Source organism: Bactrocera neohumeralis, unplaced genomic scaffold (genome assembly GCF_024586455.1).
Source record: "Bactrocera neohumeralis isolate Rockhampton unplaced genomic scaffold, APGP_CSIRO_Bneo_wtdbg2-racon-allhic-juicebox.fasta_v2 cluster09, whole genome shotgun sequence".
Lineage (NCBI taxonomy): Eukaryota > Metazoa > Arthropoda > Insecta > Diptera > Tephritidae > Bactrocera > Bactrocera neohumeralis.
In genome coordinates this window covers 18,461,148-18,488,138 of record NW_026089622.1, presented here as the reverse complement: position 1 = coordinate 18,488,138, position 26,991 = coordinate 18,461,148, and the positions used below count along the sequence as shown (strand labels likewise).

The 26,991-nt window shown below is 37.2% G+C and overlaps 1 protein-coding gene and 3 long non-coding RNA genes across 5 annotated transcripts in view; 2 read left to right on the top strand and 2 right to left on the bottom strand.

The window, feature by feature from the left end:
* LOC126764318 (uncharacterized) overlaps positions 1 to 26,991 on the top strand; it is a 271,263-nt gene that overhangs the window by 158,957 nt on the left and 85,315 nt on the right. The gene's annotated exons all lie outside the window — the stretch shown is intronic.
* On the bottom strand, positions 10,637 to 12,290 carry LOC126764348 (uncharacterized). Its single transcript, XR_007667962.1, has 4 exons — positions 11,383 to 12,290; positions 11,078 to 11,329; positions 10,894 to 11,011; positions 10,637 to 10,830 (listed from the first exon to the last, which is right to left on the bottom strand). It is a non-coding gene; the product is annotated as an uncharacterized LOC126764348 (long non-coding RNA).
* LOC126764316 (uncharacterized) lies at positions 25,254 to 26,266 on the bottom strand. The gene is made up of 2 exons (XR_007667929.1): positions 26,063 to 26,266; positions 25,254 to 26,001 (listed from the first exon to the last, which is right to left on the bottom strand). It is a non-coding gene; the product is annotated as an uncharacterized LOC126764316 (long non-coding RNA).
* LOC126764167 (uncharacterized) overlaps positions 26,288 to 26,991 on the top strand; it is a 68,086-nt gene continuing 67,382 nt past the window's right edge. Inside the window, exons 1-2 of one of the 2 annotated variants that reach the window (XM_050481959.1) lie at positions 26,288 to 26,605; positions 26,659 to 26,784. In XM_050481959.1, coding sequence (XP_050337916.1) covers positions 26,462 to 26,605; positions 26,659 to 26,784 — 270 coding nt within the window. In that variant the 5' untranslated portion in view covers positions 26,288 to 26,461. The remainder of the gene's footprint in view (positions 26,606 to 26,658; positions 26,785 to 26,991) is intronic. The other variant, XM_050481960.1, reaches the window with a different exon arrangement.

The window sequence follows — 26,991 nt, the reverse complement described above, 5'->3', positions numbered from 1 at the left end:
GCGCCAATTGGATATTCCAAGCGAAGCCAGGTCCTTCTCCACTTGGTCCTTCCAACGGAGTGGAGGTCTTCCTCTTCCTCTGCTTCCCCGGCGGGTACTGCGTCGAATACTTTCAGAGCTGGAGTGTTTTCATCCATCCGGACAACATGACCTAGCCAGCGTAGCCGCTGTCTTTTAATTCGCTGAACTATGTCAATGTCGTCGTATATCTCGTATAGCTCATCGTTCCATCGAATGCGATATTCGCCGTGGCCAATGCACAAAGGACCATAAATCTTTCGTAGAATTTTTCTCTCGAAAACTCGTAACGTCGACTCCCAAGCCTCTGCACCATATAGCAGGACGGGAATTATGAGTGACTTATAGAGTTTAGCTTTTGTTCGTCGAGAGAGGACTTTACTTTTCAATTGCCTACTCAGTCCGAAGTAGCACCTGTTGGCAAGAGCAATCCTGCGTTGGATTTCCATGCTGACATTGTTGGTGGTGTTAATGCTGGTCCCTAAACAGACTTACTAAGGATATTATTGATGATCCTTTTTGTTGCTGCTCCACGTTGGGCGCCAGTTAATTTATTTACCCGTTAGGAATAAAATAAATATATAATTTTAAGTCAGTCAATGAGATTGGTTCTGATTATATAAAATGCTCTAGAAATACCGGCACTCACCTTTGGCGATTTCGATTTCGAGAAGAAGGCTTAGAAACGTTGACACTAGAAGCGGTTGGGAGCTAGGTATGTGGATGCGCAGAAGCTCATTTAACCATCCAGGATGCGGATTGGAAGCGGGGTATGCGGCCGCGCTGGATGGGTGGCCGATTCACTTCGCGTGCCGCGCTGCGATGTAGCAGCGTGTGATGCGGCCTGTGGCATATTTGGCACAGCCCTCGTGACTCACACGCTGCAGTCACATGTGTATGTGACAGGCAGTTATGGCAATGCCCGTGGGCCTGGGCAACTTGCTGCCGTTGCACGGGTCGCATACCCCGAAATATGCCACAATGGTGCAGGCGATGTGGGCGTCGACAGATGCGGCACCTTAGGGTCTCCGGGTCTTGCACGTGAAGATGCACTTCTTGATTTGCGGCTTAAGACGAGGGATATAATACTCCTGGCGTACCATCTGTTGCATGAGACGATGTTCGGCGTGTAGCATTCAGATGTGGATGTAGTGGAGGAACAGTGTGGTAAATGTTGACCTCTCTGGGATTATTATGGGATGGTGTTCGTTGTATGTTAGGCTCGAATTAGCAAGCCGACCATTCACACGAAGCAGACCTTTCGTGTTCAGAAATGGGTTTAGGACTAAGAGTGAGCTCTTTTTATCAATCGGCTTCGATTCTCTTAGTAGTGATATATCGCGGCTGAAATAGCGCGCTTGTGTGTATGTTATTAGTGCGACCTTTGCCTTTTGTAACTCTAGGTGCGTCACTGTGTTGCATGGGAAATTATGTGATCCCTTAACTTTACTTTTGAGTTGTTCTATAAATTTGAACATATAAGCAACTACTCTGAGAGCTCTTGGAACCATGAAAATCGTTCAAGTATGGTTTCATCCAATAATGTGTGAAAGGTGGCGATTTTTCGGCCTTCTGGTGCGATAATGTTGCGCATGGGGGATTGTGGCCAAGAATCAGGAGATTCTATCAACCATCGGGGGCCATTCCACCAGAGGGTGGTGGTGGCAAGGTGCAGTGGCTTGCACCCTCTTGTACCTAGATCGGCAGGATTGTCAGCACTGGCTACGTGATGCCAAGTGGCTGATCCCACTAGGTCAAGTATTTGAGACGTTCGGTTAGAAATATACGTTTTCCATGCATGTGGTGTTTTTTCCAACCAGGCTAGTACAATTTCGGAATCGGACCACATATATAGTTTGCATTTTATCATATTTAAATGCATTTGCACCATGGCTACTAATTTTGACAGTAGTAGTGCGCCACATAACTCAAGTCGTGGGAGACTTATAGTTTTCAAAGGTGCCACCTTTGCTTTTGCTACTAATAAGTGACTTGTGGTCGTGGTGTCACTTTGCGTTCGCACATAGATAGTAGCGCAGTATGCCTTTTCTGAGGCGTCACAAAAGCCATGTAATTCGACTTTGTGTTGGGGGAGTAGTTTACCCAACGTGGAATTTGTATCTGAGAAATATCATTCAGATTGTTTGCGAACTGGGACCATTTTTCTAAGCGAATAGGTTTCACTTGTTCGTCCTTGTCGGTTCCATCTAGCCATAATTCTTGTATTAAGATTTTCGCTTGGATCATAATTGGCGAAAGCCATCCTGCGGGATCGAAAAGTTTTGCCACTGAGGATAAAATCTGTCTTTTCGTTATGGCTGATAATGCAGATATGGACTCTGTTGTGTATGAGAACTGGTCCGATATCGCCTTCCATTGGATGCAATGTTTTTGTTGTACTTTCCTTTTCGAATATAGGGAAATTAGTGTGCAAAAAATTTTCGTTTGGAATATTTTTGATTATATTTGGGTGATTTGCCGTAATCTTTTTAATGGAAACCCTGCGGAATAGAGGGCTTTTATTACCTGTGATAAGGCCTCGTATGCTTGTGGAAGAGTGTGACTTCCAGACAGAATATCGTCTACATACGTTAGAGTTTTCAAAACTTCAGTTGCCAGAGGAAATCCTTAGGGAATTCTCTGAACTAGTGGTTTTCGAGGCATTAAAAACAACTCTTACTTTTGTTGTTTTTTTGTCTGGCTTCACTACTGCGTGATGTGGCAGATAAAAGGAGTAGTATTTGCCGTTGACGATTTTCTCCCCTGGGTTTACTTCCTCCATATGATCCAAATGAAGGTATTCTTCTAACACACCATCATATTTAAATTTGAGTTCGCCTTTTTTAAGTAGGTTTCTTTCCATACTTAGAAACTGCTGAATTGCAGAAGTGCGAGAGTGACCTAAGGCGAGTGTGTTAGGAAATTGTTGCTTAAGTGGTAGTCGTACGACGTACCGACCATTTTCTGATCTAGTAGTATTGGCTTTGTAAAAATCCTCACAATACTGATCTTCAGGGGTTGTGACTGATATGGGGGGGAGTTCTTCTGATTCCCAAAACTTTTTCAATTGTGAATTGAGGTACTCGTTTGAGACTTCCTCAACTTGAGTTGTCATTGTGGTGACTGGTTCCGCAACTAGCCCGCTTAGGACCCATCCAAAAATGGTATTTTGCGCCAGAAGTGTTTTGGTAATTCTCTTAATACTTTAACTTTAAGGTATTAAAATTAAATTAACTTTAGCCTGTTTTGTGCCCTAGACGCTATAAATGATCTTTGTGATCCTTGGTCTATTAAGGTTCCGAGTTTAAACAGTTCTCCTCGGTGTTCGATGGAGACAACTGCTGTGGGTAACAGTACCCTACTGTGATTTTCGCTATGTAGCGTTTGGGTTTTTAATGCCTTTGAGCAGCATTGTGCTTCTTAGCGGTTTTCAGAATTTCCTGTTGCTCTTTTTACGTTTGCGCTGTTTGGGAGTGAGCTGGAAAAATTTGTTATATGTAACATTGAATGATGTCTTTTATGGCAGTAAACGCAATTAAATTTGCTTTCGCAATCTTTAAGCGTATGCGCATGTGACAAACAATTGGTACATAATTTTTTCGTTCTTACGAAATTGTTTCGATCGTTAATATTCATTTTTTTGAATTTTTCGCACGATTTTAGCTTGTGACCTCCTCTACAAAGTTCGCATGACGTTTGCTTATATTGTTCGGAAGTGAACGAAGATTTTTAAAAAAAGCTTCTATATCAATTATTGTGGCTACTTGCTTGGGGTCTATTGAAGCTTCTATTGAGGTCGTTTTGAACGTTTTTAGTTCTGACTAGTTTTTTATCTACCCTTTCTGCAATTTCATATTGGGTAGTAAGAAATTCTTTCATTTGCTGCCACGTTGGGCACTTTCTTCGCGATGAGAGCGATTGCTCCCACAAAATTAACGATTTTTCTGGTAATGCAGCTGTGCATATATTTACCAGAATGGGGTCCCAGTTATCTGTGGGAATATTCTGTGTCGGTAAAACCGACAAACAATTTGAAACAGTGGATTGAAGCTTTATGAACTCTTCACTTGTTTCTTTCTGAACTTTTGGTAAATTCATTAATATCGTCACCTGTTTGTCGACCAATATTCCCTCGTTTTCAGATTGCGCAGATGCTCATTTAACCACTGATTGATCCTTTATTTGGATAATATTTCACCGTATACACATGCACTTCAATATTGTATATATTACACTTAAACTGTACAAGTGTTACAAGTGGTAACTTGTTACTCGGCAGTCGATAATGATAAAGTGACCTCGTGGCTATTGTTCCAGTTGCTTATATAGGCTATGCTTATCGCTGCTCATACTATTGAGATGCTGGTTGTTTACTAGTAAATAACTATTTGTGTTGTTATTGTTTGTTGTACTGATAGTGCGCTTCTATTGTTCTAAGCTAAAGTTGTTTAGATGATTTTTCTTTACGCAGCATGATGACGGCTATCATATCCTCAAAGAACTTCGATCCTCACCTGCGCATTGGGAGGCTGAAAAGAAAAAAATATTTAGCCATGATCCGTCAGTTTGGATTGCCAACATTCTTCATAACAATGTCAGCTGCAGAGACAAAATGGCCGGAGCTGTTGGTCATATTAATGAAAGTAGTAGATAAAGTAGACATTTCGGAAGAAGGGGCCACTGCTTTATCAAGTTCTGCAAAGGCGAGACTCATAAGGACAGGCCCAGTTACATATTCCAGATATTTCGACAATCGATTCCGCCAAATGATAAAATTGTTAAAAAATGGAGTGTTTGGAGTACATTTAGTAGTCCGTTACTATTATAGAATTGAATTTCGGCATAGGGGATCACCACATTGTCATGGCATGTACTGGTTAAGCGATGCACCGCAATTGGAAAGTGATGGAATCATCAACACAACTGAAGTTCAAACTTTCATCGACCGACACATTACGTCTGATGGGGATGATTTGGACTTACAGGACTTTATTCAATACCAAAAACAGAGACATGGTCGAGCTTGCCTAAGGGACCTGCATGGAAAACAAGTGTGCCGATTCAACATGCCATATCCGCCGATGCTGCGGACAGAAATTCTTTTGCCCTCGGAGAATGAGGAAGGTATTGAGAAACACAAACTTCAATTTGTAAAAATACAGGAACTATTAAATCTAACGGATTTCGCAGAAGAAAAAATAATACGGTTGAACTGAAAATTTAAAACTTTTTGGCGGATGAGCGGATTAACACTGACTACGAAGGAAACAAGCTCGCTCTTCGCTCGTCTGTAAAAAAACCACACATTTTCTTAAAGAGAAAATTTGTGGACAGGCTTCTTAATGCCTACAATAAAAATATCCTTAACTTGCATAGAGCAAATATGGATATTCAATTCATTTATGAGGCCTACGCTTGCTGCAGCTATGTAATTAATTATATAAATAAATCCAATAGAGGGGTATCAACACTACTGAGACAAGCCATGGAGGAAATAAATGCTAGGAATTTCTCCCTTAAAAGAAAACTGCAGCACATCGGAAACAAATTTGCAAACGGGTCGGAAATATCGGCTCAAGAAGCAGCTTATAATATTTTGGGACTGCATTTATCGGAAGCGAGTAATGGGTAGATATTTATAAATACATCTAATCCAAACAATCGAGTAAAGAAGGTAAAGCCCAGGCGTGAATTGGATGCTTGACAGGAGAATTCTATGGACATATACATATATACCGAGTGTACTGGAGCACTACTCTCAAAGGCCCGATCAATTGGAAGAATTGCTGCAGCTATAAAATTAGTTATATAAATAAATGCATTAGAGGGGTATCAACACTACTGAGACAAGCCATGGAGGAAATAAACGCTGGCAATTTCTCCCTTAAAAGAAAACTGCAGCACATCGGAAACAAATTTGTAAACGGGTCGGAAATATCGGCTCAAGAAGCAGCTTATAATATTTTGGGACTGCATTTATCGGAAGCGAGTAATCGAGAGATATTTATAAATACATCACATCCAAACAATCGAGTAAGGATGCTAAAGCCCAGGCGTGAATTGGATTTTACAGGAGAATTCTACGGACATATATGTACCGAGTGTACTGGAGCACTACTCTCAAAGGCCCGATCAATTGGAAGAACTGTGCTTAGCAGATTTTGCAGCATGGTTCAGATTCTCCAAAATAAGTAGGAATATTTCTTTTAATATTGAAGACTACAAAGAAGTAGAATACAAGGATGACACGACAGCTGCACCTCCAATGGCATTAAAAGATGGATCAGGATTTTTATGGAGAAGGAAGCAAGCGCTTATTCTGCGCTGGAAACGTTTCAGCGTTGAAAATTCAAGAGCTGATTTATTCAGAGAAACTGCCATGATGTTTCACCCATGGAGAAATGAGGAGGCCGAGCTCTTAAGTAATGATTTCGAAAGTGTTTGCAACGCATACAACGCAAATTGAGCAGAATAAGTTCAGATATGACAAATTTTTATCCAACGAGCTTGAATGGATTCTGGAAAACCTGCATTTTTCAGCGGAAGAAATAGCTGATGAGAGAGCTGCCTCTCAACTTTTGGATCCCGAATTGAGAGCTCTAGCTGTTCCAGAGCAAGTAGGAGACGAATATGTCGGAGGTGGTGCTGAAGTGGGCAAAACCCGGCTTATAACGACTATATATCAGTCGTTGACATTGCGCGCTAACAGTGTACCAGGAACTATTCCCGAAACAGCCAAGGTGTTACTCTGCGCACCCACTGGCAAAGCAGCATTTGGAATTGGAGGTCTAACACTTCATTCCGTTTTTTCACTCCCCGTCAACTAGTCCTCCGCCGATCTTCATGCTAATCTCACAGATATTAGGCTTAAAATAATTTATGAAATGACAATGGTTGGAGCAAAGATGTTTGTGTATTTAGATTGTAAGCTAAAGCAAATTTTAAGAAGCAATTCAGGGGCATTCCAATTATCGTGTTTGGTGACTCAAAACAGTTGCCACCTGTAGGAGATCGATGGATATTTGCGCCGAATGGCAACTACAGTGCAATTACAGGAACTCCGCTTTGGGATCAATTTCGATACTTCGAGCTCACCGAAATAATGTGTCAGCGTGAAGATCAAGAATTTGCCATCGCTTTAAACAACATGTCAGAGAGAAATATGACACACGCTGACATCCAATTAATCAAAAGCAGGGAAAAGACCTCTAACGAGATACCCAATGAAGCCATCCATCTCTTTTATTCAAATGCTGGAGAAACTAATTTCAATACAACAAAACTGGCGTACACGATGACCGACGAGTTCATTTCGACTGCGAAGGATACAATTAAGTCAAGTTCCGTAACAGAACGCAGCAGAGCAAACATATTAGAAGCTGTGAAGGGTTTCAAGCCATCAGAAACACAGGGAATGCCTCATACATTGCAGCTCAAAAATTTGGATTAAATATATGGTAACAGTCAACATATGTACGAGTGATGGATTAGTAAATGGTGCTACAGGGGAACTAATGCAGGTGGATACCGAATCGTCTGGACCAGAAAGCACAGTGGTGCGACTATGGATGAAATTCGCAGAACCAAGAGAAGCTTTGCTCATTCCAAGCAGCTGCATAGTCGCAATGCAGATTGGACACCAATCATGAGCGTGGTCCGATCATTCCAATACAAGCAAAATGAACAAATAACTATAAAAGCGTTGAGGACATGCTACAGATTTTTAGTCGAAAAATCGGAACAACGCCTCGATATTTATTACCAAAATGTAAAGAGTCTAAACAAGCATATTGCGGATATCAGATCGGATAAACTGATTTGTTTTGCTGCTATTCTGTGCTTTGCTGAAACTTGGGCTTTATCTCAAGAAGAATTTCCAATAGAGGACTGTAATGGTATTGCACGCCTTGATGGAGCCCTGCCAAAGGCCTTATAATATACTCAAAACAGGATCGGTGCCCAGATCTATCAGAAGGATCATAATCAAGGAACGTCACAGGTTCAGCAAATGTTTACCAACTATTAAACGTAAACAATTCGACAGTTTCTTTATCACATGTGTACAGGAACCCCACGTATAGACTGCTACAATTTAGAGAGCAAGTGGTAAATAATATCCGTCAGATAAATGAGCAGTTTAATGGACCATCAGTAGTCCTTGGAGACTTTAACATATGTCGCCTCACAGCAACTGACGATTTAGAGGGTCGATTACAACAGTTGGGATTTCAATCTACATTGGACAACGCCGCCACAACAAAACAGCAAACAGCAATAGATTGGGTATGGACAAACATGGATCCAGCATTGACCTCATGTATCACTTATGAAACACCATATGGGGTCATGACGGAATATTTTAAAGTTTTAGAAAACAGATATGTTATATATGTAGATATGTATATGTTAGATTCAATATTAAAATAACTTAGTATAATAATATTAGGTGTCAGTCATAGATATGAGTAATGTAATTTATATAGCATAAATATGTATTATATAAATATAAATATATATTATATTTGCTCTGTGATTTTATAAAGCAAACTGTAAATATATATATGATAAATATGTACTAATATATATGTAAATATTATAATTTTTTCCAATTAAGTTTATGTTAATAATAAATCTTCTCAAAATTTTAAATAACTATAAACGTCTAAAAGATCTATTTTCTTTATTAAATAACCTTAATGTTCCTAGCAAACAACCCGGCTAAAAAGAATTAGTAAAATGTTTTCCTTTGAATGAAAACCACTGACCAGTTACGTCTTTAGATTTACTTAAACAAATAGTTACTAAAGGAAATGCACCTGTGAAAGGTATATTAGCTTCAGTGCAGCGAAAGTTAACGTTTTTTCTTGTTGATATATTGAATTTATTCGCTTAAAAACTTATCTAAGGTAACTTTGCATTTTTTTGTAGACCTTCCTTAATTTTGATTTAAAGCTCAAATTCTAGTAAATTCTGCCAAATTTTAATGAAAAAAGAGGCGAAAATAGCAAAAAATATGGTAGGAATATAATGGGTTGTCAAAAAAGTCTTGCGGTATTTTTATTGATTTTTTTTTTTATTGAAATTTAAATGAATTTTTGATGACTCATGCCCAGCCCTTGACCGATGCTACGGCTGCTGCTATGCCGGTCTCTTTCGACCAATTCAGCGATTTTATCGCAATTTTCGACGACAGGCCTTCCGGAGCGTGGCGCATCTTCGACCACCCCTACACCAGAACGAAAACGTTGAAAAAAGTGAATCGTTGTGCGGTGGAAATGGAAACTGTATCGGGTCCATAAACTGCACAAATTTTATTGGCGGCTTGAGATGCATTTTTGCTTTTATCGTAGTAGTACTGTAAAATATGCCGTATTTTCTCTTTATTTTGCTCCATGTTTGCGACGCTATAACTCACGACCGACTTAAAAGAAACGACAATCAATCAAACACGTGCTAGCGCGTGAAATGAGCTTTCCAAAAAGGTATAACATGACGATGCGATGAATAAAACTAGAACTACGCGCTTTCAGCGCCAACTAGCGAAAATACCGCACGACTTTTTTGACAACCTATTATATACTTATGTGCTGATAGATGCGTATGAAAATTTAAATGTTGAAATGTGATATACAATAATAAGTAAGTAAGTTTTTTAGGGTATTATGATAGTATCTCATATACATACTATATATAGCACATATTCATATATGAAATTATATTATATTATATTATCCAACAAATCATGTTTTGAAAATAGCATAATTTAATTAGAATGTTATCAGTTTTGCATGAATTCATAAAAATACGCAAAATGTTAATTATACCAATTAATATGATTGTATGTAAACGTATAAAAATATAAGCAAAAAGACAACATACATCTGTAATAGAAATGTATATTTCTGATCAGCTCTGTGCACGCGCCACTGTCAAAATTTCTCCTTTTGAACATGCTGTCGTGAAACACGCTCATCGCATTTTGTTAGCCAAAAATATTTTTACGTTCTCCGCGCTGTGGACCTTCTCTATGACAGAGAACGTTTATCATAGACAGAGAACGTTTATCGTAGAGAAGGTTCACGGCGAAGGTTCAGCTCTGTCCATGCGACACTGTTAAAATTTCTTTTTTACACGCTTGTCTGTAGTTGGACTTTCTCTATAATTTAGGCACTTAGGTAACCTTTTCGCTAACAAATTGTTTCTTGAAGGAAATTCAAAGTAATCGTTAAATTCATCCTCAATTAGTTAAAATCATTATTGTGAAGTATAGTCCACTTTGAAATTTTGTATAAAAACTACCGATATTCACATTCCTTAAATCGCAATCAAAATATCTATATACTTACATATATAAGATCTTCAAGAATAATAGAAACAAAGATTGCGGAAAGACGAGTTCAAATTTTCTTCGTTCTGCACATCTACATCAACGTACAATCAGCTGATTTTCAGTTGTGTGTTTTTCTTTGCAATAAGAAGCAATTTTGTATTGCAAAAGTTAACATCAATGTGAGTGAGTATTAATAAAAGATATCAATATAAGTGAATATATTATAGTGAACATTTATCTATATATTCATTTCATTGAAATTTCATTGTATTATTTCATTTTGTCTCTTTGCTGTGTTTGACACCTGAAGCTATATCAATTTTCTTCGACCATCATTGCAGAGTGCGCACACCTGGAATAGGAAAGTTGTTTCTCCTTAAGAGCTTGTACGCTTTCGGGCGCGTTGAATATAGCATGATCGACTTAGCTATGTCTTCTTCTTCCCAATCGCGCCATTTGTTTCCGTCTCTAAATTCTTCAATCTATGTATGTGTAATGAACTTTAGTATATTTTGCAACATACTTTTTAGAATTTGGGCACTTACCTGGCTGTTGGTGAAAATGCAGCTAAGTTTTTGCTCCACATTATTTCTATGGAATTCCGCGGGTTTAATGGAAATCTTAAGGCGTTTAATTTCGCTAACTGCTCATTTTTGCCTTTGTCTAAAAATAATAAGAAATACACATACTTATGTTAGTAAAAGATACTTCATATCAATTAGGACTAACATTTCTGTTTGCAAATGCAGTATTTTTTCGTCTTTCTCATGGATGACATCCTCTCTTGCAGTTTGAGGGGCCTCTGCAAACTCGTATTTTTGATTTACATCAACAGGGGCGGTATTCTTCAAGATTGTTGTCAACAACCCTTTTTTGGAACGAGACTCCATCCTTTTCTGCCGTTCTTTACCCTCTGCAGGAGCAGTGGTTAACATCGGAAAAGCGCTAGGTATCAACTTCGTTGGATTCCGCGAACTTAAACTTTCAAAAAGTGTTTGGTTATAAAAGTATTGTAAGCAAAATGCTATATTTACCCATTTCAAACTGCAAATTTCTTTCGAAGGCTTCTGGCGCGAAGTGCACTTCACAAATGCACGTTAATTTTGTCCGTCCGACGACATAAATGAATCCAGTGTTTTAGTACTGTTTTATCCTTAGGGAAATGGAAAAATCTCCACTTCGTAGCACTATTTTTACCATTGTTATTATTACAACCAAACTGCGCATCGCATTTCAAAAAATATAGAATTTCACAGTCAATACTTCACTTGAAAATATAATTCGAATTCACATTCATAGGCGCGGACGAATAAAACGTCAACCGTGACGTAAGCAAAAACAGCTGACTGAAAGCAAACATGCGCACTGCGTAATCTCTTTCTCTATCATTCTTGTGTTTTCTTTGTTTATTTGTTTTCTCTTGCTCTTCTAATGAGGATCATTGATAATGCGTAACCAGCTGTCAAAATTACTTGACTACTGCTGAAGAAATAATTAATTTTTGAAGTGAAAACAGCCATTCTCGCGACAGATGAGATTTTACACAGATATACTCCTGTAAAGTTTTACACACAGAATTTTTGAACATTGTAAAAGTTGAATTGTAAGTTATTAACTTGCGTTGGATTGACCAATAAAGATTCAATATACTTATTCAAGCTTTTGGCAAAAAAATTGCTCATAACAGTACACCTCTGCTTTGTATTCAATTTGTTAAAAATAATTAAAACATATCGCTCTAAATTTATTTACAGCAGTACGGGTGTTGCTTGTATGTTATCAAAGTGTTGTCAAACCTTAACCCTTTTGTGGAATTACTATTTGCAACTCTGTGGCAGTGACGCCCGGAACACCTAGAGCGCGACAGACTGCAAGCCAAGTCTGTGAAATATTAAAATACATATGTATGTACGTAGTAAACTACCGAAACTGTACGAAGCGAGCTACAATTCGGATACAATATAATTGGATTTTTAGGTATATACTTTTTGAGTCATTTTAAAATTTTGAAGCGTTTTACTGCTCTTAAAGCTTATCCTCTAGGCACAAATACGGTATTCATAATATTTACATACATATATACATACATCCATATAATATTAACAGCCGTAGACAGTGGGCAACTAAATTCTATGTATAACTCAATGTCGATGTCTTGCTGAATGTTAAGCAATAGGGAAAAGTAATGATGCAGTTTGGTTTTAATTATATTTTTATTCGGAAATAATAAAAAACCCGTATTTCAAAAAATAGTTTTAATATAAAAACTTCAATAAGGTACTAAAACTTAAAAATTAGGATTTTGTTTGCCCGTTGTGGGAATCTACTTGCATAACTGCTTGTAAACATTTAGTCGTTGAAGTACCTAAGATTTTCAGCTTGAGGGGCTAAACCAGTGTGACACTTTCAAAAAAACATTTTTTGCTTTTTCGATAGTTTATATATTCAAAAATATCCTGTGAAATCGGAAATCGGCAAGGTCGTATCTTGAATAGTTTTTGAATGGCAGCGTTCTAAACAGCGACCTCTCAGAGCTGCAAACATATATAAATGAAACCTTAAAAGCGTTTTTCTCGAAACGACATTTTTCAAAATTGCTGACATCATAACTCAACGAGAAATTGACCGACCGACTGGGTGGGGTTAAAACTGGGTATAGTTGAATACATTTGCTATTCAATGAACTACGATCTTTTTGATTGGTTGAAAATTGTCAATTGGGCATTGAAAAAACGACCATTTTTTTCGTAAAAAAACGATTTTTTGAAGTAAAAACTTCTTATGGCGCGTTGGGCACTTTTGTGGGTGAGCATTTTCAGCCATTCTCGCAACAGATGAGATTTTTCACAGATATACTCCGGGTGTATTCTTATAATATATGTATACTATACGCGGTCTTTGCATGGGCATTCGTTCGTGCTCTCGCGACAGATGAGATTACATACTTATATGTATACTCAGACAGAGAACATGTGACCTGGTCTACAAAAAGGGAGCTAACGTGCGAAAACTAGTTTTCTGGGAAAAGCTGTTAAAAATAATCGTCAGTTTCTCGTTATCTCATTAATTGTTCTCCTTTTTTTGACACCTAAGCCCCCTTTCCATAGACCAGGTCACACATAAAGACATAGAGAAGGTGCAAATTGAATTCTGTATGATGTTCGATTGGACGGCTAACAGAACTTATAAGATTGCGTGGCAGAATTTCACCATTCTCGCTGCTATTTAGCAGAAATTAATACGTTCTCTGGCAGAAATATATGTAAAACGACTGAATTCATGCGAGAATGAATAAAGAGAAATGTTTTGAAGAAAAATATACAAAGTCACACAAAGAATGTAAAGAAGCATTCTCTGAGTCACTTATGCGTGATTTATCTTGCATCATATGACCATTTTTTTCAGAAAAATGATAAAAATTTTAATTTTTTTTACAAATCGTGAAAAATTAGGTAAAAAATAATTTAATTATATTTTTAAAATTTTTAATTATTTGGAAACAGATATATTTATATATAATTTCTTCGAAGAAAATTGATGAGCTTCATGAAATAAGCATATTCGCATTATTTCGTTATCATTTCCATATTTGCACCAATAGAATTTCTATGGCATATACATAAGTATGTACATATATTAAGTATTTCTTTGGCACGTTTGTCTGTCTGTTTGCGAAAGCAAACTCGAGCCACATACATATGTACATACATTCACAATAACAAGTGTCGCACGCATCTTTCGCATCTCTGTTGTCGGTCAACCAATGACCGAAACTGGCGTTTTGTCAAAGAGTCGAGTGCTGAACACATTGAGCGCGACAGACTGCAAGCGACATCTGTCAAATATTAAAATACACACGTTCTTATGGACACAGTTATGTAGTTGTGCAGCTGCCTCTATTACTGTGTCCCTAAGAACGTGTGTATTCTAATATTTGACAGATGTCATTTGCAGTCTGTCACGCTCATTGTGTTCAGCACTTGTGTGATGATAGAAAATCCAAGCTGTGCCGAAAAAAATAAACGAATGGCCGCCGATTGTCAACGCTTAACTTGCCGCTGTAACAGCTTTGCCAACAAACGTGCGTAAATATGTATGTATGTATACGTATGAGCGTGAATACATATTGACGCAGATTTTTGCGAGTCACGAAAAAATATTTTAGAATAGATAAATCAGCGTTTGAAAAACTACGCTACTCTCGTAGCATTTCATTTCACTCTTGCTACTGCTCTCACTTTGTCGGGAGCCGCAGCATAGCCTTAGCATAACAATGTAAAGTATGTGCTCTACTCTGCTCCGAGTTTTATTAGGTAAAAAACTATAGCTGGAGCGGGAGCAAAAAATTAAATTCTGCGCTATGCTCTGGCGTAGCGGTAGCAAAAAATTGGGAGAGGTAGCACAGCAGAGCAAATGAAAATTTTCATGTGCTACAGCTCCCGAATGTGTTTGTTGTTTTTTTTCTTTTTTGCTATTTTCTGGCATAATATTTGAATTAATTGAATAATTCAAACAAAACAATGTTATGCAAATCATTTTGGCACTTGTTGCGTCAAGTGCCTTTATAAATCTAAAATCAAATATTTTAAAAAATATATTAATAAAGTGAATTAGATAATAATTGAATAAATTATAATTTTTTTTTTATTATGTAAAATATTTACCAATTTTATATTACCAAAAACATCATCTATTCCAAATGTATTACAATACTCAATTACTATGAATTTTCGAAATTAATTTTAACTATGAACATATACTTTCCCCCTTTTTATATACATTAGGGTGTTTTTTTTTTTGAACTATTAATTTTTTTCAGTCCAGTCACGAAATTTCCTTGGAAATACCCCAAAAAAAAATTCCCTGAAAATTTTAGCCCTAAATATTTACATTAAGAACTGGACCGAGGCATGTAAAAATTTTCCATAGAAAATACACTACAATCTTGGTTTTTTATCTTTAAATTCCTACAGATCAGAGGTATTTTATGGCATTTTTATATGTGCGGAAGAAATTGCGGGAATATAGCGCGGGAATTCCCGCAATTGTTTAATTGAAGGAAACATGAATGACGGGAATTCCCGCAATTTACGCGAATGTGTTAATCCATTGCACTGTGTATTTGCAGTTCTATTCTACCATTCCCAATATTTAGTAATTTTATAATTTTTTAGGAAGAATCAGTTTGAAATTGTACGCATATACATACTTCAATGTATATTGCAAAGAATCGAAAAGATTTCTGTATATCTAAAATTATAATAAACCTTTTTATCAACACTCCAATTATTCCGCTTTATCTTTATGTTAGATATCGCGTTTGGTTTGTTATGGATGCATTTGCGTCCTTGACCAATTATCTAGCAAAGTATCCGCAGTGCCTTGACGATGAAAATTCCAATGCCATTTTTTGTTGTGATATTAAATATATCGGACGGGCTCGTCTTAAAAAAAAGCTACCTGGTTAAGAAGCAAAATCAGTATAACCCATATACTAAGCATGTTTGGAAATGAAAATTTTTACTTATTTCTTTCTATTTTTGAATTACTAAAATTTTCCAATGATTCTTACATAAATTTTGAACAAATGCTTATGATTTGAAATATAATTTTTGTATTTATAAGCTGTATTGAATTTTAGCATAAAGAGATAAAATGTATCCTTTGTCCTTACCCTGCTTTTAAACTACCTCCCCACCACTTTTAAGCCAAATCGGTTCAGCCATTTTTGAGTTATAAACGACTTTCTTTTATATACCAACTTGTACCATACTTGTAAATGCCAGAAAAAGCAAAAAAGAAAAAAAAAACAACAAACACATTCGGGAGCTGTAGCACATGAAAATTTTCATTTGCTCTGCTGTGCTACCGCTCCCAATTTTTTGCTACCGCTACGCCAGAGCATAGCGCAGAATTTAATTTTTTGCTCCCGCTCCAGCTATAGTTTTTTACCTAACAAAACTCGGAGCAGAGTAGAGCACATACTTTACATTGTTATGCTAAGGCCATGCTGCGGCTCCCGACAAAGTGAGAGCGGTAGCGATAGCATAGCAATAATTTTAGAAATTTTGCTGCTACGGAGTAGTAAATGAGAACCCTGAGATAAATATTATAAATCGACAACTGCGTTGTTGCCACTTTTCTCACTTCTTTCTGTGAAGAAGTATCAGAAAGTTGTTCAATTTATGACTTTTAGCATTTGCCATGGTCGCGAAAAGACGCTTGTTGGCAAAGGCATGCTCGGGGAGATGTTATGGCGTCTGTTTTTTTTTTTTATTATGTTATGTTTATGAATGAAGCGAGGTCGCTTGTGGAATTTGCGCCTGCGTTTATGAATGAAATCGTTTTTGTTGTAAAATTTACTACATTTGCCCTTGGCCAATTTGGCTGCCATATTGACATGTGATCCTTTTACTATTTGAGGCAATTGTTTTTGTAGAACAATGTTTCAATTTTTTGTTGGTGACATATTCACATGTGTACGCATATGTATGTTTGTATGCTTGTGCATTATTTGTTCGGAAGTGTATACAAATATATGTACATATAAGTATAAATGAATGTATATGAACATGCAGATCAATCCGCGCACATGTAATATATTGATAACTGATAAAATCATGATTTGAATTTCTGAATGCGCACATGCGTATACATGGAATCATATGAGCAGATAATAAGATTAATATGATAGACGATATATTTATATATTGTTGTGATAAATTCAATTAATATTACTAAGAAACATAATACAAAAATATTTATTAGTATAGTATATTATGTAAAAATAAAATAAAATTGTTAAATATGCAAGTCCAAATTGGCTATAAATATTACTATCCATGCATTCATACAAAATTGTACTCATATCATAATTATGTTTACATGCCAATATGGAAATGCCGACGGCAAACGCAAAAGTATACATATTTGCATACATTGCGATTGCCTGGTTCAAAGCAAAAATTGAAGCATGAAAATATCACAATGCTGTGGTTGGGAGTATCATAAGGAGCCTACATACATACATATATTTACGTCTTCTTATTCTTGGGTATGGGAGACAGAGAACACAATCAAAATATAAGTTAAAGTTTTCACTTCTGTCTGCACTCCCGGAGTGCAACCCTTCGGTTTTTGGAGCAATTACTTAAAAGCTAGATACGGACCTTTAGTCCTAATATCATGTTCAGACCGAAAATTTAAAAGATTAGATTAGATTTAAGCATTTCATAACCCAACAGTGTTCTCACTGCCGTTAGAAAGATCAAAAACCAGCTGTTATTGTCATTCCAGAATTCACATCGTTTAATATTTATCAAAAGAAAAGATTGTCATATAGTATTTTGAAATAAAAAGACGGCTTTTTTAATATTTTCCATATAATAGAAATAATGGATGCATTTTTTCATTTGTTAAGTCGATTTTCAGATGAAATTAGATTCATTGTTTTAAAAAAAATTTGTTTGTTAACATATTTTCCTTTGTGTCTAAAAGCGCCCATACACGAGCACACAAGTGCGTTCGATCGGTATGTGTGCGCTTGCGGTTTATCGTGTATGGGCTTGTTCGCGTACCGATCCATGTTCGCGAAAATGTTTGATTTTTTACGATCGGTGCGCGAACATGTTTATCGTGTATGGCGTTGTCGGCGCACAAAATCTCATTTTTCTCGTGTCGCCGAACAGTGAAGATCGCGGACAATGGCAAGAGTTAAGGGGAGAGCCTGCTTTCGAGGCTTCAAAAAATCGATTTTTTTGAGGATTTTGTTTGGGAGGGAAAGAAATAATTGATTGAAGAGAAATTTCTAGGCTTTATAGTTATATATTTGAACATCTTTCACAAATTTTTTGGATACGAAATCTTTGATATTCTGTCTTTGGGAAGCAATTACCCGATGCATCTCGCATGTACATTTTTCGGACGGCGGGCAGGATGCAGGTCGCAATTTCTATCGGAAACAAAAAATTCAAAGAGATTAATATTTTTTATTAATTTATCTTCTAGTTAAACTAAGAAAATTCCAAAAAAATGTGTAAAATTTAAAATTTTATTAAAAATTGAATAAATAGTGGCTTCTGATCAAAAGAATTTTACTTTATGCTGTTTAAAAATATGTTAAAACTTGACTTTTCTTAATATTTTTTTTAGTTTAAATATAAGATAATTTTATGTCAATGATAATAAACTTTGCCCTAATTCCATACGACTTTTAGTTTTTTTCCTATCCTGCCCGTCAGTTAAGAATAATCGTAAAAATTAAAAACCGAGAAATCACGCTTCAAAGTTTTCGCTTTTTGCCTAAACGCTCATACATATACATATTTAGTGTAAGAAAAATAAAAGTTTGAATAACTTATTAACGAAATACAATGAAATAGATAAAAATGCTACATTAGAAATAAATTCCAAGAAATGTTCCGCTTGCCTGTCGCATATGTTAACTCTGTGAAGAACGAACGCAAAATGGATTTGTGTGTCGTGTATGGGCAAACGAATTCATACCGATCGAACGCACTTGTGTGCTCGTGTATGGGCACTATAAATCAGCTGTGATAATGTAACAGATTTCCAGTGCTGACAAGTAGATTGCGCAAAATCAGAGTCGCACAGAGAGATTAAGCGTGGATCAGTTTCAAATCATTTCAATGAAGTGATTTGGAACTGTCATTTTTGTATGGCGAAATCTTGATAAATTTTTAAGATTAGTGGGATAATCCATTCAACAACCGAAATCGTGTGATTAAATGTCGGTCTAAACATGGTATAAGGAAAGTATTTGTTACCCTTAAAGGGGCCATACACGACACACATATGCATTCAATCTGTATGAAATCGTTTCGCCATACATGACATACAAATCCATTTTGCGTTCGTTCTTCACACAGTGAATATGTCCAACAAGCAAGCGGGAAATTGTTTGTCCGCGATCTTGCCTATTCGGCGACATGAGAAAAATGAGATATTGCGCCATACATACACCTCTTAAAAATAGGTGTTCCCCCCATCATGCATGGGCCTCAGGAAACTGGGGTAGGGGCATCGTCACGGAGGGTACACCCGTTCCTGTCTATTTCGGCCCGACCTCTCTTGCACACGAGGAGCACGCCCGACTGGGTGAATTAAAGCATAATGTGTCAAGCCAGACAAAGGTTGTCGAAATAACACCCAAAAGGCCACGTGAGCAAATGGGGAGAAGAACGCCCAAAAAAAAAATCAAAACCGCCTATGAAGTGCTATCGATGAGAACGGTAGTCGATCTGACAAGTGAGGACAAAGGCAGCTATCCTAAAGATGCTAGAGCGAAAAAAACTACAGAGAAAGAACGGGCACGGTTCAGCGTAGGGCACAGAAAAATAGATTGAGAAGAATGCAGGCACGACACAATTTCTTCGAACTGATGCTATCGTGATTGCAAAAGTTAGTGAAATGACGTACGCAGACATTCTTCGAACAGTTAGCCAAAATGTCTCGAGATAAAAACGACAGCCAAAGGAGAGATTCTACTTGAACTAAGGAAGGAGCAAACAGGAAGCACCGAAGGATATAAAGATAAGCAGTATATTGGGCGACCAGGCACAAATCAAAACATTGAAGCAAAAAACCACAGTGGAGTTGCGGTACCTGGACGATATCACCACACAAAAAGACATAGCGGAAGCAATCCGATCAGAAATTAAAAACTTTGCCTCTTTAATGTATCAGCAATAAAAACCATCAGAGCGGCCTACGCGGGCACCTAGATAGCAGTGATAAGTCTTCCTGCGCAAGAAGCAAAATATTTACTACAGGCCCCGAAGATTAAGATCGGCTGGACAATCTGCAGGATAAGGGAGAAATCTCAACTGTAAAGTGCAGAGAAGAGGGTCACTTGGCGAAATCCTGTACTAATAATACCTTTTGCATTGCGTGCAAAGAGAGGGGAAAAGCGAACAACGAACACCAAATAGGCAGCCGAAAATGTCCCATTAACATAGCAGCGTGCAGTAAAAACATTTCACCTTATGATCCTGCAAATAAACCTAAACCACTGTGAGGCGGGTCAGGAGCTATTAACGGAAACAGTATATGAATATAGTATTGACATAGCAATAATTTGTGAACAATGCAAAAATAAAACGACTGACAAGTGGATCTCAGATACCACAATAAAGGTAGCAATATGGGCATGTGGATACAAAACGTTCCAGCACAACCCATTAACTGAAAGGGCATATTACGCAAGACTGAAAATATATGGGATCAACTTCTGCAGCTGCTACATACCGCTAAGTATCCAACTTGACGACCATGAAAAATACTTGACGAACTTGTGAAAGATCCAACGACAACTATACCAAACATAATTGCGAGGGACTTCAATGCCTGGGCGATAGAATGGAGAAGCAAAGTAACTTTACCGAGTGGAAGGGCTTCAAGCCTTCGCTGTGCTAGACGCTGTCCTGCTGAAAACAGGGACAAAGAACACCTTTGAAAAGAATGGACGTAGCTCCATTATTGACCTATCCTTTGCTAACAGAACCTTAATTCAATCAACTGACGGGCGGGTAAGCGATATAAGTATATACCCAGTGTGATCAGCTGGCTATATTAATAAATATCAGTAAACCCACGCAAGGACTACGCAGAACTACTTGGCGCCAAAGAGTGCAGTCCAAAGGTTGGAGGGTCAAAACACTTGACGAGGACCTTTTCCAATTTATGTTGGACGATACCCTGAAGGAAGATACTGATGTAGAACTCCAAGCCAAACTGCTGGTAGAACACATATCCAAAGCCTGCGATGCGGCTATGTCCAGAAGGAAGCAAATAGCCCATAGAAAGCCGGTATACTGGTGGAACAATGAAATCGCTTTACTGAGAAGCGAGTGCCACAAGGCGAGGCGCCGATTTCAACGTTGCATAGCTAGCGGCGATTGTACGAGGCTAAGAGAAATTTTCGAAGGAAAGGGCAATGACCTCAAAAAAGCGATAAAGGCGAGCAAAACTTCTTGCTTCAAGATGTTATGCGACAAAGTAGATGAAAACCCATGGGGAGAGACATATAAGACAGTAATGAGAAGGACAGGAGGAGGCAAGGGGCAAGCACCGACCTGTCCCTGTTTGTTAAGAAATGTGGTAGAAACGCTATTTCCTAAGCAAAGCCAAGAAGGTGGAAGTTTACTTCTCAAAAAAGTAGAGCCCACAGATGCAGCACCAGTAAATGATCTCGAAGTGCTACAAGCTGCTGAAAGGTTCGGCAATACCAAAGCACTAGGTCTGGATGAAATGCTGAACAAGGTCCTAAAGCTTGCAGTGAAATATAAATCAGAACCATTTGTGGAGCTTTTTACACGATGCCTGTAAGAAGGAATTTTCCCCAAGATATGGAAAATGCAACATCTAGTGCTATTACAGAAGGCAAATAAACCAGCAGGGGAACCTAGTTCTGGATGCTGGATTGGATTATCTGTGCCCGACTAGAAAGTTACCTAGAAGGGGAGGCTTGCAGCCTATCAAATAACCAATACGGCTACCGCAAAAAACGCTCAACTATTGACGCAATTAAGAAGCTCACAGGTATTGCGGAAAATACCATAGAAGGAGAAAGATGGATGTACGGCAATAAAGAATAGTTACAGGCGACAAAAATAACAACTTACTTGTTGAGCATCATACGGAGCTATTTGTCCGAAAAGCTGCTGCTCTATGACACAGACGAGGGTCCAAAAGAGTATACTTTAACTGGTGGTGTGCCACAAGGTTCCGTATTGGGTTCACTCTTATGGAATGTCCTGTATGACGGAATATTACGCCTCCCGTTGCCTAAAGAACTACAGATTATCGGATACGCCGATGATATAGCGGTAACCATGGTGGCCAAAGAACTCTACCGAATTTAGACGATATTTAGTGAGATGGTTCCAAAAATAAAACTCTGGCTAAATAGCTCAAAACTTCAACTCGCGGAACAAAAAACGAAAGCAGTGCTTATTACAAGCAGAAAAAAAACTAGAGAATATCTCCCTCAACATTGACGGACACAGCATTACAACACAATCAGCACCAATGTATCTTGGTGTAATGATTGACGCGAGACTGAGCTACAAAGTTCATATTGTGAAAGTCTGCAAAAAGCAGCCCATGTAAATGCGACCCTAACAAGAATTATGGCCAACATAGGAGGTCCAAAACAAAGCAGCAGAGCACTGTTGTTCAAGGGACTTATGCAAAAAACATTTGTAAGAATGGCACAATCAGTGTTCCGGCTAAGCGCAATTAGAACTATTAGCGCATTCCGCAAGGTATCTCATGGAGCCGCTGCCATTATATCTGGGAATGGCAAAATCACCGATTAATCGGAAAAGTACAAGAATGGGTGGAACGAAAGTATGGCGAGACAGACTTTTACATGACGCAGTTTCTGACAGGACACGGATATTTCAGAGAGCACCTGCAGATGTATGGTTATGACAGTGGAGTTACTTGCTCTTTCTCCGGTAACAATAGTGAAAATGCGGAGCATATATTTTTCTACTGCGCGAGATTTACGTCAGAGCGCCAAGCCCTGGAGATAGAAGTGGCAGGCCGGGTAACACCTGATAACATAGTGAATCATATGTTGCAAAAGAGACGAGTATGGTTTGCCATGGAGAGGACGACAGCTCTGATTCTGCAAGAGCTGAGAAGAGCCGAACACCGAAGAAGCAGTGAAGCTAGAGTCGCAAATACCGAGCTCATGACGTGAGCCAATAGGCTAAGCTGGCCCTGCGATGTAATGCTTAGCGGCGGTCCATAAAGCTGCGGATGACGGAGTTAAGGGTTTAGTACGTAGCCGTACTGTTCCGCAAGTCCAATATTGGAAGATATTACTTATTAGGCGTGGTCCCGAATGAGGTGCACCTTTAGCGAGCAGTACGAATCGAATACTTGTATGCACACCGATCGTAAAAAATCAAACATTTTCGCGAACATGGATTGGTATGCGCACAAGCCCATACACTAGTAAACCGCAGTCGCACACATACCGATCGAACGCAAATGTGTGTTGTGTATGGCCACTTTTAACGGGGCATCTCGACAGAAAAAAAATTATGTTATAGATACTAACTGTATTGCTTGTGGATTTTATCAAAAAATTTATATTTTAATTTCTAATATATAAATATTGTAATAAAATTTTATATGTCTTAAGATATGATTTTTTTTTTTGTTCAAGAAATACATTTTGTAAAAAAATGGTGAATTTCCACTTTTTTTATTTTCCACATAAATTTTTTCATCTTTATAAAAATTTAAACGGTTCAAGAGGTCAAAACATGCAGAAATGAATATGTTATGATTATAAATGCCCAAATACAGTTATAGGCAATGACAATAGATTTCATCGTTAGTATGCCATAAACTTTTGTCTGTCGAGATGCGGGGTACCAGACTGTAAAGAAATTTGATAACAAATGTACATCATTCTATTAAACAAAAGATAACTAACAAGATACGTAACATAGAACAAGACAGCATGTCATATTTGCAATTGGTCAGAGCGAGAAAACCATTGAACATCTAATAGCGATGTGTTACATTATTTCCACTCTCTGCAGAGTGAGGTATATGTGAGGCACATACGAGACTTGTAATTTATTTATGAGGAAAACGAGCGTTGCCACATCTTAGAAAACAAATAAAAAGCATTTTGCAACGACAGCGTTTTCGTTTTTTGTACTTTCGCGAGGGTATATTTTCTTACAGCCCTATCCACATGCCGTCAATATTTTTAAAGAAATTTGCAATTATTTTATTGAAATATAATGGAGGAACTATTCTTCTAAATACGCATCTAATATATATATATAAATTTGTCTATTACAGTAAATATGTAACTTACGGTATTTGTACATTTTACTTCTCTCTAAGTATGAATAAATGGCACAATTCCGATTTCTTTGGCGCCGCGATTTGAAGGTACCGTTGGAAAGAGGAAGTCCTTCTGATTAAAAAATATATAGGGTTATAGGTACCGCAAACGCTTAGTTTACGAGATATTCGACCTTAAAGTTCAAAAATTCCCAAAATTCGAGCATTTCAACAAGCTATTTTACCGCATTAAACACACTTTACTCACATTTTTAACTTCAAATTAATTAATTTAAACTATAAACTTTTTAATAAATCCACATTTTACACTTTTAACAGTTTTTTTACCGAAGAAATCTTTATTTTAAAAATTACATTTTACACTCGTAGTGAACATCATGTGTGTGCTAAAATTACGACGAAATGGACCGCTGCCATGTGATAATAAGGAAATTCGCTGAAATGCCTTTTTTCCCAAAAATTCCTCTATCCATTCATATGGATATGTTCTTTATTTAATTTAATAATATTATATAATAATATTATTATATATAATATTTAACCATTAAAAATTATTATTATTATATAATAATATTTAACCATTTTATAATGAAAACTCAAACTTTGTTTGAATATTAGTGCAAGATAACCAACAAATATAACCACTTCACAACGGAACTCAATATATTTTTTTTATTTTAACGCAGAAAGGAGTACTATGCGAAAGTACTTCAGTGACCCCGGGTATTCGCCCGACCAGGGTTATTTTTTTAAAGCGCGGCCGAAGGCCGCCAACGCAGAAAGGAGTACTACGCAAAAGTACTTCAGTCACCCCGGGTATTCGCTCGACCAGGGTTATTTTTTTAAAGCGCGGCCGAAGGCCGCCAACGCAGAAAGGAGTACTACGCAAAAGTACTTCAGTCACCCCGGGTATTCGCTCGACCAGGGTTATTTTTTTAAGGCTCGGCCGAAGGCCGCCAACGCAGAAAGCAGTACTACGCGAAAGTACTTCAGTCACCCCGGGTATTCGCTCGACCAGGGTTATTTTTTTAAAGCGCGGCCGAAGGCCGCCAACGCAGAAAGCAGTACTACGCGAAAGTACTTCAGTCACCCCGATATGATATAAATTTTACAATATTGTTATAGATTTTTACTTCTTTATTTTTATTAAACATAAATCGCATATTATACATATACATACATATGTATAGTATATATGTATTCATATATGGAACAAGTTTTCACAACTCAATATTATAACTTGAAAACTGTTGGAAAGTATTTTTTATTATAATTAATATAGAAAAAAGAATCACGCAAAAGAACAAACAAAGAAAAATCGTTAAGAATCCTACAAATTTGGTGTTTGAGATGTGGCAGCGCTCGTTTTCCTCATAATTGTAAACAATCTAGCCTTTGCAACGATGAGTGTTCTAAGTGATTTTTAAATTAATAAATATAGGTAAAATATTACAAAATAAAAGTGAAATGTGAACTTATTTCAATCTTTAAAGTGTATATTTAAATATAACAAGAGGAAAATGTTAAAAATCTTAGAGAAACATAGAGAAATAACATGTTTTCTTAGTGCAAATTTTTGAATTTTTAAACGTGAATATTTCAAAAAATATTAGTTATTTTTACATTATTTTTGGATATTCCTCCTCTGAAGAAGTTACCCATATCCCATTTATATGGAAATTCGTTTTTTTTACCCCGCCGCCAAAGTAATCGGAATCGTGCCCATATGTGGGTAAAGAGATATTTATGTTGACATAATACTCTGTAACTCCTGAGTTGTTCTTTTATATTTTGAGATCCTAAAAACAAATGAAGCTAGTATATATGCACCAAATTTTATAGATTCGAAGAATTACTCACTCTTTTTTTGTAAAATAGCTGGTTACAGCAAAGTGCTTTTCACCTCATGTGGTGAGTGTTTTGGGGTTTTTTCTTGTGTAGTTTGAACAAGAATAACCTCATAAGCCCATTGTGAGGTTTCCTTAGAATATGGCTGCACGTTGAAAAAGTTAGAGTGCGATGTAACATCATGTGAGTGTATTGCGATTGGAAAGGAATTTCTTGATCGTGTAACGTCCCGGTTACTACTGTCTTTTACGGCAACAATAGTGATTTCTTATCAATAGTTCAGTGCATATAGAGAAGTGAGATTACTTATATTAAAGTTGGTTCAGATTTATAAATAAAGTTCAACGAGGGAAAAAATAAAGTTAATGAATAGTACTACTAGTATAACTGTGATTTCAATTCCTTCTTATAATGGGTAGCATTGATAGAGCATGCATATCTGGATTTCTTTGTCGTCTTTGCTCTGAAATGCACAGAATAGTAATACATATATATGGTGATCAGGGCAGGAAATTATGTTTAGTAGAAAAGATTAACGGGTATCTGCCAATTACCGTAAGTTTGCTAGTAGAATTTGTGTTATATAGTTAAATTTATTATTTTCTTAGATTTCTCCAACGGATCCTTTACCTAAAACTATATGTGAGACATGTTTAAGAAGAGTGGAACAACATTATGACTTGCTGATGAGACTAACGCGAATAAAACAAGGCAACTTTCCTAAAATCAAAAAGGTAAAGTTTGTTAAAAAAAACTTCGGGAATCTTTAGGATACGGTGCCTGTATTTCATGGATAAAATGGGTATGGGCCGATAAAGGGGATTCTCTTGATCAATAATTAATATATAGATATGGAAGCGAGGGGTCGGCTTTAGAATAACGTCCCATGATTTCGGGAATAAAATGGGTATGGTCGGATACAGGAGGTTCTCCAGAAAAAT